At 37.5% G+C, this 19,767-nt stretch overlaps 1 protein-coding gene across 4 annotated transcripts in view; it reads left to right on the top strand.

Annotated features, from left to right (window-relative positions):
• The window catches only part of SLIT2 (slit guidance ligand 2), a 349,500-nt gene that overhangs the window by 267,229 nt on the left and 62,504 nt on the right, over positions 1 to 19,767 (top strand). For all 4 annotated transcript variants that reach the window (XM_045997785.1, XM_045997783.1, XM_045997784.1 and 1 more), the window contains 7 exons: positions 2,487 to 2,637; positions 5,275 to 5,349; positions 6,913 to 7,056; positions 10,990 to 11,133; positions 12,901 to 13,067; positions 13,922 to 14,054; positions 17,436 to 17,504. In XM_045997785.1, coding sequence (XP_045853741.1) covers positions 2,487 to 2,637; positions 5,275 to 5,349; positions 6,913 to 7,056; positions 10,990 to 11,133; positions 12,901 to 13,067; positions 13,922 to 14,054; positions 17,436 to 17,504 — 883 coding nt within the window. The remainder of the gene's footprint in view (positions 1 to 2,486; positions 2,638 to 5,274; positions 5,350 to 6,912; positions 7,057 to 10,989; positions 11,134 to 12,900; positions 13,068 to 13,921; positions 14,055 to 17,435; positions 17,505 to 19,767) is intronic.

Raw genomic sequence — 19,767 nt, 5'->3', positions numbered from 1 at the left:
AGGAGATATGTGTTATTTGCCATTATTGAATTATAATATGAATAATTTTATGCATATAACAGATTTTGTTTTACCTCTTATTTTGAGCTTGAATGAGCAATAATATTTATATATTACACAGGCTGCATAGGAAGTAACATGTTGAATAGAACAGTTGATTGGCCTTCGTAGGGAATCTTTAAAATTCATTATCTTTACCTCACTATTAAGCAGAAAGTCATCTGATAGTCATTACTTAACCCGGAAAAACCATAACACCTGTAGGATAAAACTTGAATATTACTAAAATTTTCAAATTGAGGCAGTTAATAGAACTGTTACCAAATTATTCAATCTATTACATTTAAATGTACTTTATTAGTAATTTAGAAATTAATATTTCTGATTGATTCATAAATTAAAAATCTAATGTCCAATTGTTTTCATAAATTCTGATACAGTTTTGCCTATTTATTGATAGGGGTCAAAATAGGCTTTTTTGGAAATACATTGTATATGTGATATCATGGCTTAATTGTCAGTAATTTATGATCATTCAGTTTACATTAAAGCAATAGCAATAGAAGTCAGGACTTGGAAGAATTCTTTGGTCTTCTCTCCTTTTTTTCCCTAGATTATATTAAAATTTTAGCTTATTTGTTGAGTCTCCATAAAAGAAACATCATTGTCATTTCATTGAATGCAGACTATTTTAAATATAAGATACCTAATGCACTTGTCATTTAGCCCTTTGTTTCCAGCATTTCTTCATTTCACTTTTAAAATGAAAGCTACAGGACAACTACAGGACAGCAGGACAACAGTTCCTTAGTAAATGCCCTGGCATTAATTGCCGAATCTAATGAAATGATCATACTCAGCTTTGCAATTGTATGAGGTTCTGATTTCATTTCCACTAAGTGACACTATTTATAAGTTGGAAAGGTCATTAAAAAGCATGTAAGCCACCACATAAGGCTTAATCCAAATGTATTTGTTTTTGAAGATCTCCGTGATTTGTTTTTCACTTACGTTTGCATGTTTACTTGCCTACTACCATTCTATATGGCATTCTAGATATTATAGTAATAACTCAACAGAAAATCTATCTTGCAGAGAGCTCATCATTTTAAAGGAATCGACAAGAACTTAATTTGTGCTGTGCATCTCGTATGCCATTGCTTTTCCTGTAAGAGCACTGTGCTTCAAAAAAGTACCACAAACGTTTGCAAAGTATGACGATGGCTGTCATACTATGTCATCCCCCTATAATTGCCATAGTAAGGAAAGAAGGAAGAGACCTTCGGTAGTTTTATATATGTGTTGAATAATCTTAATTGAGATTACTCTTTCTTTCCTCCTTGGTGATTTTTACTTTTGCAGGAATTCACCATTTTGGCTGTAAGTAAAAGTGTCTGATCTGAAACATAATGTCCTCCCTTTTCAATCCTGATGTACCTTCTTCTAGTCTCGGTCTTTTGCGCCTTTTTTTTTTTTTTTTTTTTCTCCCAAGAAGAAACTACATATCTTTTGAGCTTCTCTGTTGTCCTTGTAGCTCACCTTCAACTTCTTCCTGGATGTTGTTCCCGAAAGCTGTTGTTTCCATTCTGCAGTTCTGAGGAACAGTGGAGGCACCTTTCAGTGTAGCCCCTTCTTTGTGTTTCCAGGAAATCTTCGGTAGTAATACTCTTACTATGGTCATAAACATTCTGCGGGAAGAATGCATGTCATGTAAACAGTATTACGTTTCCAGAACATCTGTAGCTTTTTCTCCTGCTTCCCTTCATCTTTCCTCTCGGTCTTACCCTTGGCCTAGTGGATGGTGTAGTGATTATGTCGCGAGATTTTCTGTTGTGCTTGATCTAACCATGTGGTTGCCAGGTATGAGTAAAACATGGTTCCGTCAAGCACCATGGAACGTCACGCAGCTTTCTACAGCATGACAAGCTGCTGAGGCTTTAATCAGGATTTACTTGTCTCCTTTTATAAAATCAAAATGAAAAAAGAGGGCTTTTTTAGGCGTTTCCGAAGATTATGTGAGAGGGAGAGAATAATATAAGACCATAGAAAAATTAAAAACCTGAGTACATCTATTTGCCTTGAAAGCCCTAATTTAAAATGATATATAGGAATATGTTTCTTACTGGATACATTTTAAATTCCTGACTCAGAGAAAAAAATAAACTTTGTAACAATTAATAGCCATTGTATGATTAGCTGTCAACTAGGCTAGAATGGCTCATAACTGGATCAGCAGAAAGTACAGCTGTGAAAAGCTCATCTCTATTAATGTTTTCCTGTCCTGTGAATCTGGTTACTCTTTTTTCCAGCAAATTCCAAGCCCTTGTTTTAACCCTCTCCTGACGTCCATTGACCAAAAATTCCCCAAGTTGTCTCCCTGCTGCATAATCTATAGTTACCTTACTATTTTTCTTCCTACAAATTAACAACTGTTCTAACCTTTAGACTCAGTATCTTTTTTTTTTTTTCCCTTGAATCCTCAATAGGCACAGAAGATTATCGATCAAAATTAAGTGGGGACTGCTTTGCAGATTTGGCTTGCCCTGAAAAGTGCCGCTGTGAAGGAACCACAGTAGATTGCTCCAATCAAAAACTCATCAAAATCCCAGACCACATTCCCCAGTATACTGCAGAGCTGTGAGTTCATCTCCCAACAAAATCCGGGTTGCGAGGGAGGGAATGAAAACAGCATAGTGATGCAATTTTTTTCTTTCCCTTTTATTTTCAAGAATTACATTGATTTTAATTAACACACATGGCCATAACTCTTCTTTGTACAAAGATATATTAGAGGCTATCTTACTTCATCTTCCTGGTCCAAGACATAACTACAGAAATTAATTTACCTCTCAAAAAGTCAGTTAGTTCTTCATAATGCTAATAATAAGAACATTCCTTTGATATTTGTTTCTTGGGTGATTTATTCCTGCACCCATTTCTACACATGTAATAGATTTCTAAGGTATACAGTCTTTTGCAGCAACTACAAAAAGTAGTTGGAGAGTCACCATTTTGAATCTCTGTTAATTATGAATTCAGTCAGAGAGCGTTTATCGGCTTTATTATCTTACTGACTCAAAGGTGGAAGGATTCTGTGATTATCGAGTATTAAAGCGCAGAGGATAGTTTTTCCCTGAACAATGGATAGCAAAGGAAGAGCTGGAAGAACAACAAGATCAGGTTTCTATTTATAACCCTACCTCAAGCCTAGCACATACGAGGTGCTAAAATATGTTTGTTGAATCATCTATAGATTCTATGCCAAGTATGGTCTTGCCTTTAGTGACTTTTTATTTATAAAAGTCATGCTAGTGTTCTAAAAATTCAAGAGAAATTTGGTGAAATCTCATTGTTTTGTGAACATCTTTGCAACGTTTATATATAGCACCATCTGGTATTTGCTATTAACTGCTTTGCAAAGTTGGTTGTCCTTTTATGCTTGTATAATCCTTTTGTCTTCAACTAGCTTGTAACTCCTTGATGACAGGATTGTGTTTTACAGTTTAGTTCCCACTATGCCTAAACTCATGCCTGTCACTTAATGCATCTTAAACAATTTAAGTAATTAAAAATAATGTAATGCTGGGGTGCCTGGGTGGCTCAGTGGGTTAAGCCTCTGTCTTTGGCTCAGGTAATGATCTCAGGGTCCTAGAATCGAGCCCCACATTTTATAAATTTTGGAAATTATACATTTAAAATTTTGTAAATTTTGTTAATTATACATTTAAAAATTAATATTGGGAAGAAAATATTTATGTATCATATATCTAATAGGGTACTTATATCCAGAATATATAAAGAGTTATTACAACTCAGCAATAAAGGTGTTCATTACCTAGTCAAAAAGTGTGCAAATTATTTGCATGTACATTTCTCCAAAGAAGATATACAAATGACCAACAAGCAAATGCTTATTATCACCAAGCTAAAAAAATGGTTAGTATCATCAAGCATTAGGGAACCCTAAATCAAAACTACAGTGAGGTAACACATTCCCTGGAAGGGCTGCAAAAACAAACAAACAAAAAATAATTGGACCCCTCATACATTGCTGGGAGAATATAATGACACACCTTAAAAAAAAAAAATGACACACCTTTGGAAAACAGTTTGCTTATTCTTCAAATTGTTAAGTATAATTTTACCCTGTAACCCAGCAATTTTATACCAGTGTAAATATCTAAAGGAATTGAAAACATATATCCACACAAAAACTTGTATGTACGCCAGTGTTGGCAGCACCATTGTTCATGATAATCAAGAAGTGGAAACAAATCAAATACCTATCCCCTGATAGAAGAAATGAACCAAATTGCTATATCCATACTATGAAATATTACTTGGCCTTAAAAAGGATGAGGTACTGATGTATGCTAAACATAGATAGGTCCTGTAAACATTAAGTAAAGTGAAAAAATCTAGGCACAGAAAGACACATTTTTTATCACTTCACTTATATGAAATGTCCAGAATAGAAAAATCCATAGAGACAGAAAGTAAATTAGTGGTTGTCAAGGACTGAGGCAGGGAGGGAAACAAGTTGAAAATGATTTCTGATGGGTATGAGATTTTTCTTTTGGGTGATGAATATGTCCTAAAATTGGGTAGCAAAAATAGTTGCACAATTTTGTGAATACGCTAAAACCACTAGATTGCACTCTGTAAAAGGGTGAATTTTATGGCATATAAATTGCATATCATAAAAGCTGTTAGTAAAAAATGTATGGAGCAAGTGATTAGGAAAAAATGGTCCAAAATGCTTTCTGGGGTAAAAATAGTTTGGGGCAAGGTTTGAGAAACTTTGTTCTACAGATTTCTGAATGAGAGAGCTGGTTTTGAATTTTGGTTGCTGGTTTTCTTTATTGTGTGCTTCTTAATATTTCACTCATTAAAATTTGAGTGAAATGGGGAAAAATCAGTACTTCCACAGACTTTCTATGACATGTATTCTATGTTTTACTTTAGAATAATCATGAGGGGCACCTGGGTGGCTCAGTGCGTTAAAGCCTCTGCCTTCGGCTCAGGTCATGATCTCAGGGTCCTGGAATCGAGCCCCGCATCGGGCTCTCTGCTCAAGCAGGGAGCCTGCTTCCTCCTCTTTCTCTCTCTCTGCCTGCCTCTCTGCCTACTTGTGATCTCTGTCAGATAAATAAATAAAAATCTTAAAAAAAAAAAAGAATAATCATGAAATGATCTTACATTTCTGTATAAGAAATTAAACTTAATCCCTTCCTGGCTGTTGGTGATTGAAACTTTTGTTTCTTTTTTTTCGAGGCGTCTCAATAATAATGAATTCACGGTGTTGGAAGCTACAGGAATCTTCAAGAAACTTCCGCAGTTACGTAAAATGTAAGCCGTGCATTAGCCACCTTTTAAGATCTCTTTGGTGTTTTGCTGTGTTTTTCAAAGCCCTGTGCAGTCTTATTCAGATTTCTTTGGAAATTGGAAACTATAAAAGATCTGGAGAAATTTCCCTATAGTGAATACCTGTGACATGAATTTAGGGTAATTTCTGAGAGGAGCCTGAGTAACCACCTCTTTTCTATGTATTCAAGGATGCCAACCACATTTTTGGTAGCAGAGCCCTGGTGTCTTACTTTAATTCAGACAGCTGGTTTGTTATGTGGCCACAGCAGGGATTCGGCAATCTAAGCTCATTAGAAATGGGTTCAGTAGTGTTTTGTAACTTCCTTTACTGTTCCCTAAACCACACTGTTATATCTCTTTCAGCACATTCATGTCAACTATTTGACTTTTTGCTTCATTAAACTTTCATTAGAAGATAGTCAAAATTAATGATTGGTAAACTGACTTGATAGCTCATCTGTATTACTACATATCCACAACTCATATTTTAAAAATACGTTTATAAACTCAGCAGTTCCAACAGCAGTCACGCAGTATTCCTGTTCCCTGAGGAGGAGGGAGGGACAGAAGAGGTCAAGAGTATCAGGCCAATGGAACAACCTTCATACAAGAGGAAATATCAAAAGGAGAAAAGGAGGGTTGCTCTGTAATATCTGTTCTTGTTTATGTGTAAATGGCCCTCGGTCACATTGATTGCACACAGCAGAGCAGACTATGTCCTGTGCACTTGACCCCCATATCATACCACCTCCCAAAGAGTTTCTTGCTGTTTGATTGTTCTCTTTTTCACTGACATTGATTGCTCTTTCGTTTTATTCATACCTTTCAATTCAGCACATATTTATGGAGGAACTACTTTATGCAATACTCTGGGAGGAGTAAAAGGATAAATAAAAATGACCCTGGTTCTGGGGGCATTCCTTATCTTGGAGTGAAAGTGGAAAGAGAAAGATAGAACCTATAGGAAAGTGTTACCGCACCGGGATATTTTTGCCCTCTCGGCAAGCAATGTTGTGTTTTGTATCATCCAAAATACGGGTTTTGACACAGTGAGAGGTTTGACTGGGAACAAACCCATATTCAGATACATTTCTGATGCGAGCTAAATTCTCACACATTTAACCCATCCATCTTCTCTCTACACAACAGCCTTCTTTTAGTCATTAATTAATTTAATAGTTTTTATCAAGGACATTTACTTTAAAAGTTCCTTATTAAGCTTCGTGTTGAACATTCAAGTTTAAACAACTCAATACCTGACCTCAAGAATTTTATACTCCTGGGGACCCTTGCAGACCATTCTGACATTGACTGGGCCGGTATTTTTCACCGCTGACATTGTCCCTCCGAAATATCATCAGTTTGACATGGAATAGGAAGTGGTGTCTTTTCAGAGCATTGGGTGTGCAGGGCAGACAAGAGCTTGGAAATCATGAAAAACCTTGTTCACTAGAAGAAAATAATCAAGCATGTTGTCTCAATGCCCTCTTTGTTACAAAGAAATAGCTTAAAGTCTTGTTTCAACAATTTTTTTTTCTTATTTAGAAACTTCAGCAACAATAAGATTACAGACATTGAAGAAGGAGCATTTGAAGGAGCGTCTGGTGTCAATGAAATACTCCTCACAAGTAATCGTTTGGAAAATGTTCAGCATAAGATGTTCAAGGGATTAGAAAGCCTGAAAACTTTGTAAGTATTCTTATCCTCACAATGACTCTTTTGCCACAGCATTGTAGTTCACTGGTCATCATAATTCCAGGCTGGGGAATTGTGCAGACTTCCTCTTATCACCCCCCCACCTCTTTCTCTGTCTCTCACAAACACACAAGCACAAAACACATGCACACATACGCACATTTTGTGCATCCAAACATTGCCTTACTCAAACACCCTTGACTTCAGTATGTTGCTTGCCAGAGATCAAGAATGTCTCCTGGCTTCTGATTCCTCAACAAACAGATTGCCCTTGTTCTCATGCTTGTAGGGATATGTCCCCTGTCCCCATTCTGCCTCAAAATGTTCATCCTCTTGTCTTTTCCTCAACCTCCATCTAACGTTCGCTTTTGGCCCCCCGGGCTCAAACTTCAGAATCCAATCCAAACCCTGTGGCAGAATAACTAAGTTTTTCTGGAAACCACTTTCTTTTGCTCCCACAAGGTCTTTGTGAAAAAGAGAGACTGATTCATGATAGATCTTGTACTATTTATTTCAAAGAAACATTCTAAGAGGTATGTCTACTTGCTCAGGAGTAGGGAGGTTAGGAAAAAGAAATTCTATATGTTTCTAAAAAAACTTATTGGCCAAAGAGGACAGGGATTGCATTGAATAGCAAAAACAACTCTTTATGTTACTTGAATTTTCTACAATGCATATGTTTAGTTCTTATTATCTCTAAGATATGTATTATGTTTGACAAAAGTGGCAACCTGAAAGTTGGAAGAGACACAACCCAAAACGTGGAAGCCTTTGGAAGATGCAAAGGAAACTACTTGTAACCAAGAAGCCACTGATAGTGATTGCAGTGGAGAGAGGCCCAAGCTCGGTAGTGTCTCCTAACCATCAGAGCCACAAGCAGGGGAACTGATAGCCGAGAAGTCCCCTGCCTGCTCTTTATCAGATGCAGAAGGAGAAGACCATTTCCCTTGCCCATGTGGATGCGTTCATAGCATCCTAAATTCAAATCGTCCTGAAAAATCTCTGCTCGTGGGGTGCCTGGGTGGCTCAGTGGGTTAAAGCCTCTGCCTTCGGCTCAGGTCATGATCCCAGGGTCCTGGGATGAAGCCCCACATCGGGCTCTCTACTCGGCAGGGAGCCTGCTTCCTCCTCTCTCTCTGCCTGCATCTCTACCTACTTGTGATTTCCCTCTGTCAAATAAATAAAATATTAAAAAAAAAAAAAAATCTCTGCTCGTGAACGTAGATGTGTGCTCCTTGAGCTTCATGGGGAGAATATGGCACTTCACGTGCAGTAGAACCAGTCTGCAGCCCTCCCACAGACTAACTTGAGTGCCTTCAAAATGTTATGCAAATATTCCTTTAGCCTTTTTTATGGAGAAGATACTGAGGAAAGGGGAGGGGAGAGCAGAGAACATTCAGCCCAGGTGGCTCCATCTACTCCTGCCCCTGCTCCCCTCCCCCAGGGTGCCTCAGGCAATAACAAAACAGGAATCCGGCTAGCAGAAGCCCCTTTGTTGCATACTAGTCAAGGGACTACTTGTTAGGGGAGCCTTCTCTTTGGAAGGTTTGGAGGGATGGGGAGTGGAGGGTAGGGAGGTGAGGAAGGAGTCCATATCCCACTTACATTAGTCTGCTTTGGGCTGCCATAACAAGATGCCACAGACTGATGACTTCAACAACAGAAATTTGTTTTCTCACAGCTCTGGAGGCTGCAAGTCCAAAATCAAAGTGCTGAGAGGGTTGGTTTCTGGCAAGATTTCTTCTTGGCTTGTAGATGGTGACTTCTCACTCTGTTCTTTTTTTTTTTTTTCTTATTTTTTTATAAACATATAATGTATTTTTATCCCCAGGGGTACAGGTCTGTGAATCGCCAGGTTTACACACTTCACAGCACTCACCATAGCACATAGCCTCCCCAATGTCCATAACCCCACTCTCCCTCTCCCAACCCCACTCCCCCCAGCAATCCTCAGTTTGTTTTGTGAAATTGAGAGTCACTTATGGTTTGTCTCCCTCCCAATCTCACTCTGTTCTTACATGGCCTTTCCTTTGTGCGCAGAGAGGGAGAGCTCTTGGTGTCCCTTCCTCTTCTTATAAAGACTGTCCTAACACATTAGGGTCCCATGTTTAACCTTAATCACCTTGTTTAACTTTATTCACCTCCCCCAAGGCCCTCTCTCCAAATATAGTCACATTGTGGGTTGGGGTTTCAACATATGAATTTAAGGGCATGCAGTCGAGTTCATAACACCAACTCAAACAGCTTATTAAAGTGGGTTTTTTTTTGTTGTTGTTGTTGTTTTGTTTTTGTTTTTTTCTGACTAGTTCCACTCATAGGACTCTCCCCGAGACAAGTCCTCTAACTTCATGTTCTCCTTCATTATAGTTCTAGCGATGTTTTTGTGCCTCTTACATTTGGCACCTAAGACAGATGCTACTGGCTGTCTCCTTCAGCCACTCTGCTACACAAGAATAATAGAGCATTTTAGAGCCAAGCTCAGAGTTTTCAGAGGATGAAAGTAGGTTTGTCTGGACATATGTATTTCTCCAAGTAGTATCTTTTGGTTTGGAACTGTGAAGATTTTGACACGGCACCCCCACAATCCCTAGACTTCTTAACTCTGTAGGACTAGGAGTGCTCTTAGTAGTATGTGCACAGATTTCAGTGAGTCTGAATATTTGAGACTGCAGGCAAAATGTCATACCTATGTGTGCTTATGGATTTTTCTAGCAATAGAAAGCAAAGCTTTCTTCAGCTTCTCCCAGGTGTCCGTGACTTCACCAAGATTAAAACCAAGTGTTCTTTGTTACTTACAGCAAATGATAGTGCTGATAGAAATAACCTTCTGTTGTGCATTTCCCTCTGAACATAAAGTGATGCCTTGATAGGGACAGCATCATTTTTTCTCCCTGTGACATAGCAGAATGCAAAAATTGATATTTCTATTTATTTCTGTAGAACCATCTAGAATTTTAAAGGAATACTCTGCTGTTAATTTATATTTGCCTCTCTGTTTTCTATACTGCAGTCTTCTAGTAGGGTAGGGGGGTCCACACATGTCTAGAAAAATTAAGGGAAATAATTTTTCAGCCTTATTTCTGGATAAGACTCATGGCAACTCTTCATTTTTACATGGGGTTTTTAACCCACTGAGCCACCTAGGCACCCCGATTACGTGGGGGTTTTAAGGAATTTTTCTAAGCCCCACAAATAAACAGTTCAACGAAGAATTACGAAGGAACCCAAAACTTTAGCAGTGATGAGGAAATGACAGCTGTGTTAATCCTATTAATGGCAATGACTTAAAAAAAAAAGTCAGAATTCTTTCAAGAGAAGCTTATTTAAACTTCATTGTGAACAACTGGAATCTGTTAACGATTACTTCTTTTTAAATTACAAACTAAAATAATAAAGTAATTTTCATAAGTAAAATAATTTGTGCAAGATTTCTGGGTGCTCTGTCTAGTTTGGGTTCCCCAGCCCATGCCGACAAAAACTTGGCATGGATATCCTTGAGGTGCCCTCAGGTCTCCATCTGCCGTGACTATTCATTCTTGTCTGCTCCCGATGTAATGCCACGGTGAACACACAAATTATGGGGCTTCAAGGGCTCAGAGAGCTGCAGGTGAATTGGGACATTATGTAATCAGGCAAACATAATTAGCATCAGAGGAAAAAACACTCTACCCTCTTCAGATGGGGCGGGGAGTCCAGGCGAGGCTCACCGGGCTTTTCTGTAGCTGAGTGTGGTCATTGTAAGCTAAGCATTTATTTTATTCTCACACCGCTGTTGGTGTATATGGGCAGCTTTCCTAAGGACAAGAGATCATTCAGAAAACAGTCAATGAGTGTTGCACATTTGCAAAGAGGGGTTATTTGGGTCCTCAGATAGGCAAAACTGATTGTTGGATGCTTTCTCTCCAACTGTGGTCTCTTTTCCCTCAGGATGTTGAGAAGTAATCGCATAAGCTGTGTTGGCAATGACAGTTTCATAGGACTGAGTTCTGTGCGTTTGCTTTCTTTGTATGATAATCAAATTACTACCATCGCGCCAGGGGCATTTGACACTCTCCATTCTTTATCTACTCTGTAAGTATGAAGGCTGATGTTCATTTATGTATGATTGACCCCGTGTCTTTATATTTACTTTTATTAGTAGCATTTTAATGCATGATTAGGCATTTCATAAAAATGTGATCAAGAGTTTATGGATCAACGAAATGCGTTCATGTTAAACTTACTTTAATTTTTTCTAAAAATGCTACCTATACTCTTATATTAAAATATAACAAAAATTTAACTATTTTTTCCATCAACTCATTTTTTTGGAATAAGGTGATATGACTTCATTTATAAATTGTCACTTTATTATAATTTGACTGCACTGTGCATCACAGAAATGTTGTAGATTTTCCCCAGTGTTCTCACATTGGAGTCTTTTCAGCCTAAGTGTCATAAAAACAGAGCTGATCGGGTTATTGCCAACAAACTGTGCTCAAAAGCCTCATTCACAGTGACAGGACCAACATTAGGATGACCAGGCCAACAATAAAAACTGTACACTAGAGGGCATTTACTATGCTATTAGGAAAATATTGAAGAAATAGGTTGAGCCTGTCCAAGAGGACATTTTATGTAGAAAGTCAGAAAACAAAGAATATTTGTAAGTCTGTAGACACTCAGAAGGTGTTGTGGTTTTTTTTTAAACCCCCTGAACAGGGGCACCTGGGTGGCTCAGTGGGTTAAGCCGCTGCCTTCGGCTCAGGTCATGATCTCAGGGTCCTGGGATCAAGTCCCCCATTGGGCTCTCTGCTCAGCGGGGAGCCTGCTTCCCTCTCTCTCTCTGCCTACTTGTGGTCTCTCTCTGTCAAATAAATAAATAAAATCTTAAAAAAAAAAAAAAACAAAAAAAAACCCTGAACAATGTGTTTCATTTCTCTTATCTGTCAGTATCTAAAAAAGCAAGGTTTGAAGTGATAAATCTTACAATGGATTTGATTTCCTAGTAACAATGGCATCTAAATATACTAATCTAACTCAGAAGGTAGTTAGAAAGAAAAAAAAATGTCCAACGTAGCTCAAGTCACTGAAGGAATAATTTGAGGGAAGCATGCATCCATCAGTAAAGTACTTAATCCTCTTTCCACATAAAGTGTGACACTTTACATCGAGTGACTAATTTGTGAATATTAAAGATGGCATGTTTATAAATAATAAGGTTGTCAATAGGTTTGTGCTGAAGTGGTGAGATGCCAAAAGTATTGAGATTTGTAGAAGTAAATTCATTTTTATAACTGGCATTTAATCAACTCAGCTGTCAGTTTAGATGGGAAGCCTATTCTCTGGAGCAAATAAGAGATGGAAATCCTGAAATGACAAATTAATGAAATATCTGTTGTCAGGTTAAACTCAATAATATAAGGTAATCAGCCTTCATCTTTATATTAAATTACTGCATTATCAGTGGAGGGAAGTTTGACAGCAAGTCAGATCGCTGACGAGTTTAAATTATTTCCAAATGAGATCTCTATCAGGATCCACTGCATAAACCCCCAAATTGCTGCCTTTGCTTTCTTTTCCTCATGAAATTTTTTGACGAATTCTTACGTAAAAGTATTGTTATTTTTTTAAGTTCCAAACATACATATTTGAGCCCTCCTTAAAAATGTATCCCATGGGTTGGGTGTGAGTGAGTATGAATGGGAGAAAAGCATGGGGGTGGCAGGGAATACACAGATTAAGAAGAAATCATTCCAGCAGTGATAGTGTTGGGGGGGGAAAGGTAGCATGGGGTTTTGAGAAGTAAGAAAGCAAAACTCCAAACTCAACCCTGTCTTGCTTGCGTGGGGCTCTTAGAAACCTGTTGGCCAATCCCTTTAACTGCAACTGCTACCTGGCTTGGCTGGGTGAATGGCTCAGGAAGAAAAGAATAGTAACCGGAAATCCTCGCTGTCAGAAGCCCTACTTCCTCAAAGAGATCCCCATCCAGGATGTCGCCATTCAAGACTTCACGTGTGATGATGGTAAGAAAGTCTTGCTAAATATTCGGGCACCAGGGGTTCACGTGACCAGTCCCATGCTGTGGGGCCCAACTAGAACAGTGTGTCCTACTTCAGGCGACAGATAGTTTTGTGTATTTTTTGCCTTTGTTTTGTTTTGTTTTAGAAACAGGGCACATACTTCCTCAGTCTTGCTTTCCCATCCGCATCCACTTGATTTGTGTTTCTGAATGTTATATTTAAATTTTCTAGTTTCCAGATTGTGGTGGCTACTGTTTATGTAGCTTCATTTTAGCTTTATTATTGTAAGCATCTCTTTCAGGAACTGCCATTTTCAAAGGAGAAAAGCAATTGACCTAAAAATATAGGACTTCTAGGAAACCTAACAAAAATAACAGTTTTCACTTTTTAATGCTCTGCATAGATCACCATATTTGATTTCTCGTAATAGCCTCGTAAGGTAGCTGCCAAGGAATGGAGACCCCCTTTAAGCTTTATGTTTTAAAATGAGGGGCCTGTACATTTTCTGCTAAACTTTTAAATTAATCTACCCTTTTAGGCCTCTACATGTCTGTGTCCTTATAATTTCTCCATAATTCAGTGTAGATTTACATATTCTCACTACAAGTGTAATTTGTATAAATAACTGAACAAAGAAAATTACTGTTGTGATTGGAGGGGTGATATAAATTGTGAGTTATCTTCTGGAATTCAGCCCTAGGCAATCTGGAAGCGTATCAGATGGATGGCATCCATTTGTAAACACCCCAAAGTGATCTCGTGGCTCAAGACTCTTGGTTGGTTAAGCTAAAAGCATCCCTCCTTGCATTCTCAAAGCCACGCCTCTGGGTTTTCCTATATTTCTTTTGGCAAATTAGGCAATGATGACAGCAGCTGTTCCCCACTCTCCCGCTGCCCCACGGAATGCTCGTGCTTGGATACAGTCGTCCGATGTAGTAACAAGGCCTTGAAGGTCTTGCCCAAAGGAATTCCCAGAGACGTCACTGAACTGTAAGTAGAGCTCGCCTTTCTGTTTCCTTAACAATTAATATTTAATTAATTAAAATTAAATATAATTTAACAGTTAATATTAATAGTGGAAACCCAATAAAAATCTCCAGAGTCCCGTTTCCAAATTCTATTCTATAAGCCATTAAATACCATCATGTAAAACCCTAAACAGATAATATAAAAGCCAGTTTAGATACACCTGGGAAATGCTGGTTGTGTGTGGTTTCTCTCTTACTCACTGTAGGATTTCTCAGCATCTGTATTATGCTAAGGTACACCCTGAAGCCCCAAGAGAGGGTGGTAGAATATAAGATAGCTCCCATACTTGTTTGTCCCTATAGCCCTTTCCTCATGGACCATCTTACAAGACTTGTGTTCCATCAGATACCCACTGTATCTGGATATTCCATATGGTAATTATTCTTTACTGCTGTGTCCCCTGGGAGAATAGCTTCCCGCATGGGATACAGAAATATCTAGGGTGTAGAAGAAACTGGCCTGATCTTTATCCTTAAAAAAGAGGTACTGCTGGGGCACCTGGGTGGCTCAGTGGGTTAAGCCGCTGCCTTCGGCTCAGGTCATGATCTCGGGGTCCTGGGATCGAGTCCCGCGTCGGGCTCTCTGCTCAGCAGGGAGCCTGCTTCCATCTCTCTCTCTCTCTCTGCCTGCCTCTCTATCTACTTGTGATCTCTCTCTCTGTCAAATAAATAAATAAATAAATCTTTAAAAAAAAAAAAAAGGTACTGCTCTTTGGACTTGAATTAGAATCCTTTCAACCATGAAGGGTGTGGAGCCAATTGTCCCTAATATGTTCGTGTCTGATTTATGACCACAGATTACATGGTCAGTATGTACTCCTCTAGATACTAAGCACCATGCACACTTTTTAGCTGCCTCATGTTATATATGTGGACTGGAATAAATCCAAGAACAAGCTGCTTGCATAATATGATGCATGCATGCTCCCTTCCATTACGTAATCTGCATACTAATGTACCAGGAACAAATGCTTGGTATGAGTGCAGTTGAGTCATTTTGCCTCTGTTTAATTTTTTCTGTGTGGAACTATGTATCAGAAATGATTTAAGTTCCAATGTAATTTGAGCAGATGTGTCCCTATAATTCATGCCCATGTGTGCAAGCATTCTAAATGAGCAGCTCTGATAAACTTTTGGCAACATGGAACATAGGTAATGAGTTGCCAGAAGATGTCACTTCTGTTGTCAGAGAACTTATTTGCATATCATGTGCAGTTCTAGGAATCCTAAATTGGTCCTGAATTGAACACTTAGGGGAAAAGAAGGTGTGATCTTAGCACACATACGCGAAAGGTCCCTCTTGGATTGGACTGCTCTGAAGTGTTCAGCTTCTGCTGCCAGTCACAGTTGTTAATTGACTAAGCACTGCTTTGTGTGTGTGTAATTAAATACTTAATTCTTATTTTAATAAGTATTATTTCAAAAGCTTACTCTCCACCCAGCAAGATGCCATGAGAGTATTCCATAGGCAAAGCATGGATTCTGGGAACACCCCAGCCAAGAACACAGCACTCAGCATAACCAGATCATCTTCCATGCAGACCCCCTTCTTTCTAACTGGCCCATACCTTAGTGCTTCTCCCCGATGCCTATCCAATAATTTTAAACCTCCTTTAATTTCCTTATTAAACTATATCTGAGAACCTGCTTGATTCATATCCTGTTTATGCCATCCATATGTTTCTTCTGTCAGACAGTTGAATCTTCAATCTATTTCTTTACAAAGTACTTACAAAGTAATATTTTTCTAAAGAAATATGTTACAGAGATGAGGACAGATTAACTCATCTCTTGTGAATTCTAGTTTTACCTCCCCCAGAGCTTATTCTTAGAATCATACCAAGTCAGCAAGATCCTTCTCTACAATCACGTATATGCGTGTACTAGAAAAATTTCATTGCGTATTATATTAAATTATTAAAGAATGTGGCAAAAATGAGGACATATTAGTGGACAATTTTGAACAAGTGGTATCTATTATTTTAATCAGTTCCATATAATTTCCCTCTTATATTGTTTTACGTGTAAACATCCATAGTCCACATTCTGAATCCTTTTAGCTTTCTGTTATGACATTTTCCAGAATAAAGGGAGAATACTGAAGTCTATGGGATTATGCTTCCCTCTAGTGGTACCAAGAAATACGTAGGTGGAGGTAAGAAAGGAGTCAAAGAAATACAAAGGCAGAAAATCTGAGCAGGCATAAATTAGAAGTCGTAACATATGCCCTCTTCTTAGTCCCATATTTACTACATATTTTGATGAATTGTACCTTTTATATAACTTTTTTATTTTGAACTATTTGAAATAGAATTTACCTGAGGCAATTTCTCAGCTAATTCTATATCCAGCAAAAATACCAACCACCTCAACCTTAGTTCTCAAGATGGGCCATGACACTAGGGAGCAGGTGCCCTCTCCCCACTGGACCAGAATTGTTTGTGGGCACATCTGTAGCCAGATAGCCCACATTGCTGAAAGACATTTTACCCTTCATTATCTATATTCTGGGAAAATACAGCCTTGTTTGAGATGGAGTTTATTTTTCTTTTTGTGACATTATGGACAGAACCTAAATGATTCATTTATTTTTATGTCTTGCCGGTTAGCCCAGTGTCTATCTATTCTCAGATTATCCTGCTGACTTCAATCACAAAAGAAAACTTCACATATATGTGGTTATGTGATTAGTACTTTTACATGTATATGTTGTATTTGTGCCGTTGATAAAGGTTGTGATTTTCTATAAAACCGTGTAAAATTATTATCACAAACCAGATACACCGTGGTTAAGAACTATGTTTAGGTCATTTTTAACTGAAATCTAATTCTCATTCCTAAACATCTCCTTGAAGGCATCAATTGGTATTTACTAGGTGTATGAATACATATTAAGGCGGCGAAGAGTGGTCTTGCGCTCAGTAGCAAGGTTCTGTCAGTAGTAAATGCGTTTCATGGTATTGTCCCCACGTAAATACAAGCAGACTGAAGGCTGACTGAAAATATGGTTGATTGAATGAAACTTCTTCTTGACTCACAACTGGTTGGATACATGACTCGCCTCATTACATAAACCACAAAGAACTGGACTCACCAGTCTCTCCTTGGTTTTATAATTTACACTAAGATATTCCACTCTCAGATAATTTTACTGGATTGGACCACTGTGCTTTTTCTCCTTTACTTCTTTTAAATGCCAGCCCCAGGTAGAGAAAGCATGATGTCTTAGAGCCAGAATTCAGAGTGCTTCCCTTGCCTTAGTTAAGGGTGAAATTGTGTCAACTGTTTTGTGCCACACCATTGTTCCTTTAAAAAAAAGATAATATTTTTTCCTTGTTTTTAGGTATCTGGATGGGAACCAATTTACATTAGTACCTAAGGAGCTCTATAACTACAAACATTTAACACTTATGTAAGTAATGTATTGCATTTGTTTCATCTTTGACTTATTCCAGTTCACCAAAGTGGGGGTAGCAAGGGGCAGAAGATTGAGTGAACCTTTCAGATAATATAAATCATTTACAGTTAGACGCTTCCCTCCTCCCTCATTGTGGTTCTGGATCACTAGCTTCACCTTCATTGAATATCAGTCAGGCAGTGGCACATCTTAGAGAAAGGACCTCCTCGATTCAATGTACAAATATGGTAAAGTCTAAGTATCAGAGAACTATAGAAATGTGGTGAATCCGGATACTTCTACTTATAATGAACATGGACTATTTTATGACAAGCCAGGGAAAGAAAGACAGAAAATAATACCTTTATTTTTCTTGACTTTAAGCAAAAGGTTGTGGATGGTAATAAATTTACTGAAAATGTACTTTTTTTGTTTGATTTTCCTATATGATATGTTCTAAGATATGGACTTCCGGTATTCAAATTTAATTACATAGAATTCATTTTTAGTTACACAGTATTTAAGTAAACTTGACAAAGATGCTGACATTCTGAGCATAAATTTCTGACATGGACTTTTTTTCACTTTGCTTTGATGCCCTTGTAAAATAACATCTCTCTTTTTCATCTTTGTAAATGATTTTTTATGTGGTAATGCAAGATTATCTTTAAATATGCCAACATTTCGATCTAGTTATATGCACAATATTTATGAAGAGATACAATCTTACTGTATATAATGTCAAACTTAGAGTAGCCTTGCTGGTAATTGATAAAGCTTCTCAAAAATCAAACAAACAAACAAAAATAAGCAACAGGAGTAAATGTAAAGGGGAAATACTTTATCTTTAGTTTAAGTCCTATCTGATTTTAGAGTAAATATGGCTGGCTGAGGAGACCAGTTTCTAGAGTTCCTAGAATAAGGAGGCTGATCCCTAATTAGTGAGTTCTAGAAATGTAAGTCACGGAAAATGTTACATTTATCAATGTAAACTTGGCCCTAGGAAGGTTGTGGTTAGTTAAAACACTGTTAATCATTTTCAGTTTCTCTTAAACATATAAGAAAATCACTTTGTAGAAAGTATGTAGGACTGTTTAAATGACAAATGATTAAATTAAGAAAGAATATCCCCTAAGATGTCTTGTTCTGCCTCTCATTACGTACTTACTAGCAGCAGGAACTGATTACATACATTTTGTTCTGTTAAATAAACCATTAAATTGCTGCAATTTCCAGAGGGTCACTTCAACAGAATTGGGTCATTTGTGGGACAGTATGCAATTATTTAAGACCAGTTTGGAAATGAAAAATGAGCATTTGTAGATCCAGAAATGGCTTTACCAATGACTCATTATGCTACTCTAGGCAAGTAACTGCTGCTAATATGGATACACTTATTTATTTTCTAAATCCAGAGATAGTACTTCAGCAGCTGAGAAGATGGATCTTGAAGCTCATATGTTGTATAGGTTCATTTTACTGATATTTTGGTCATTTTCATAAAGGAATGGATAATCTTTGGCTTTTCTGCATCTTACATTTATTTATTTATATATGTATTTATACATTTTGCTTTAGAAGGAAAGTAGTGAGTATCATACATACAATGATCATCAACTATGACCTATAATTTTTCATTTATTCGTAAATCTTCCTTTTATTTATGTATTTAGCATTTAGCAGCAGAGAAAAATCAGTGACTGTATACGTATCACTGTATGACTGTGTATTTTTATACTCACTCATTTTTTCCGTTGCAAAATTGCCAGATATATATATCATATATCATGTATATACTAATAGTATATATATTAGTATATATGACAATATTCCATTTTATTATAATATAGTTGCAGTTACATTGTGTATTATAGATTACATTATATATATAGTCACAGGTATATTATATATAATAAAAAGAAGATCAAGTTCACTGAATATAAATTACAGCTCATAGTACCAGTTACATTTGGCTATAAACAGCCATATAGCATTGGTTTAAAAACCCACATCTCTATTATTTATTTATTAATTAAACAGATATTTATTGAGGACCTGCCTACTGTGTGTCAGTGACTTTGCCAAGGGCAGCATTTTTTCATTATGTTGTTACAAATGTAATCAAATGGATGCCCTTAGTTACCAAGTTTGGCCGTGTGTACCAGTGAGCATGTATATCAGGGAAGCTAAAGGATATGCAACCAACGGAAGGTTCAAGAACAAAGCTTCATTTCTCACACATAAAACGTGTCCGTTGTGACGGCCTCCCATGTCTTTG

This window comes from Meles meles, chromosome 2 (genome assembly GCF_922984935.1).
Source record: "Meles meles chromosome 2, mMelMel3.1 paternal haplotype, whole genome shotgun sequence".
NCBI lineage: Eukaryota > Metazoa > Chordata > Mammalia > Carnivora > Mustelidae > Meles > Meles meles.
This window is presented reverse-complemented; position numbering and strand designations above follow the sequence as displayed.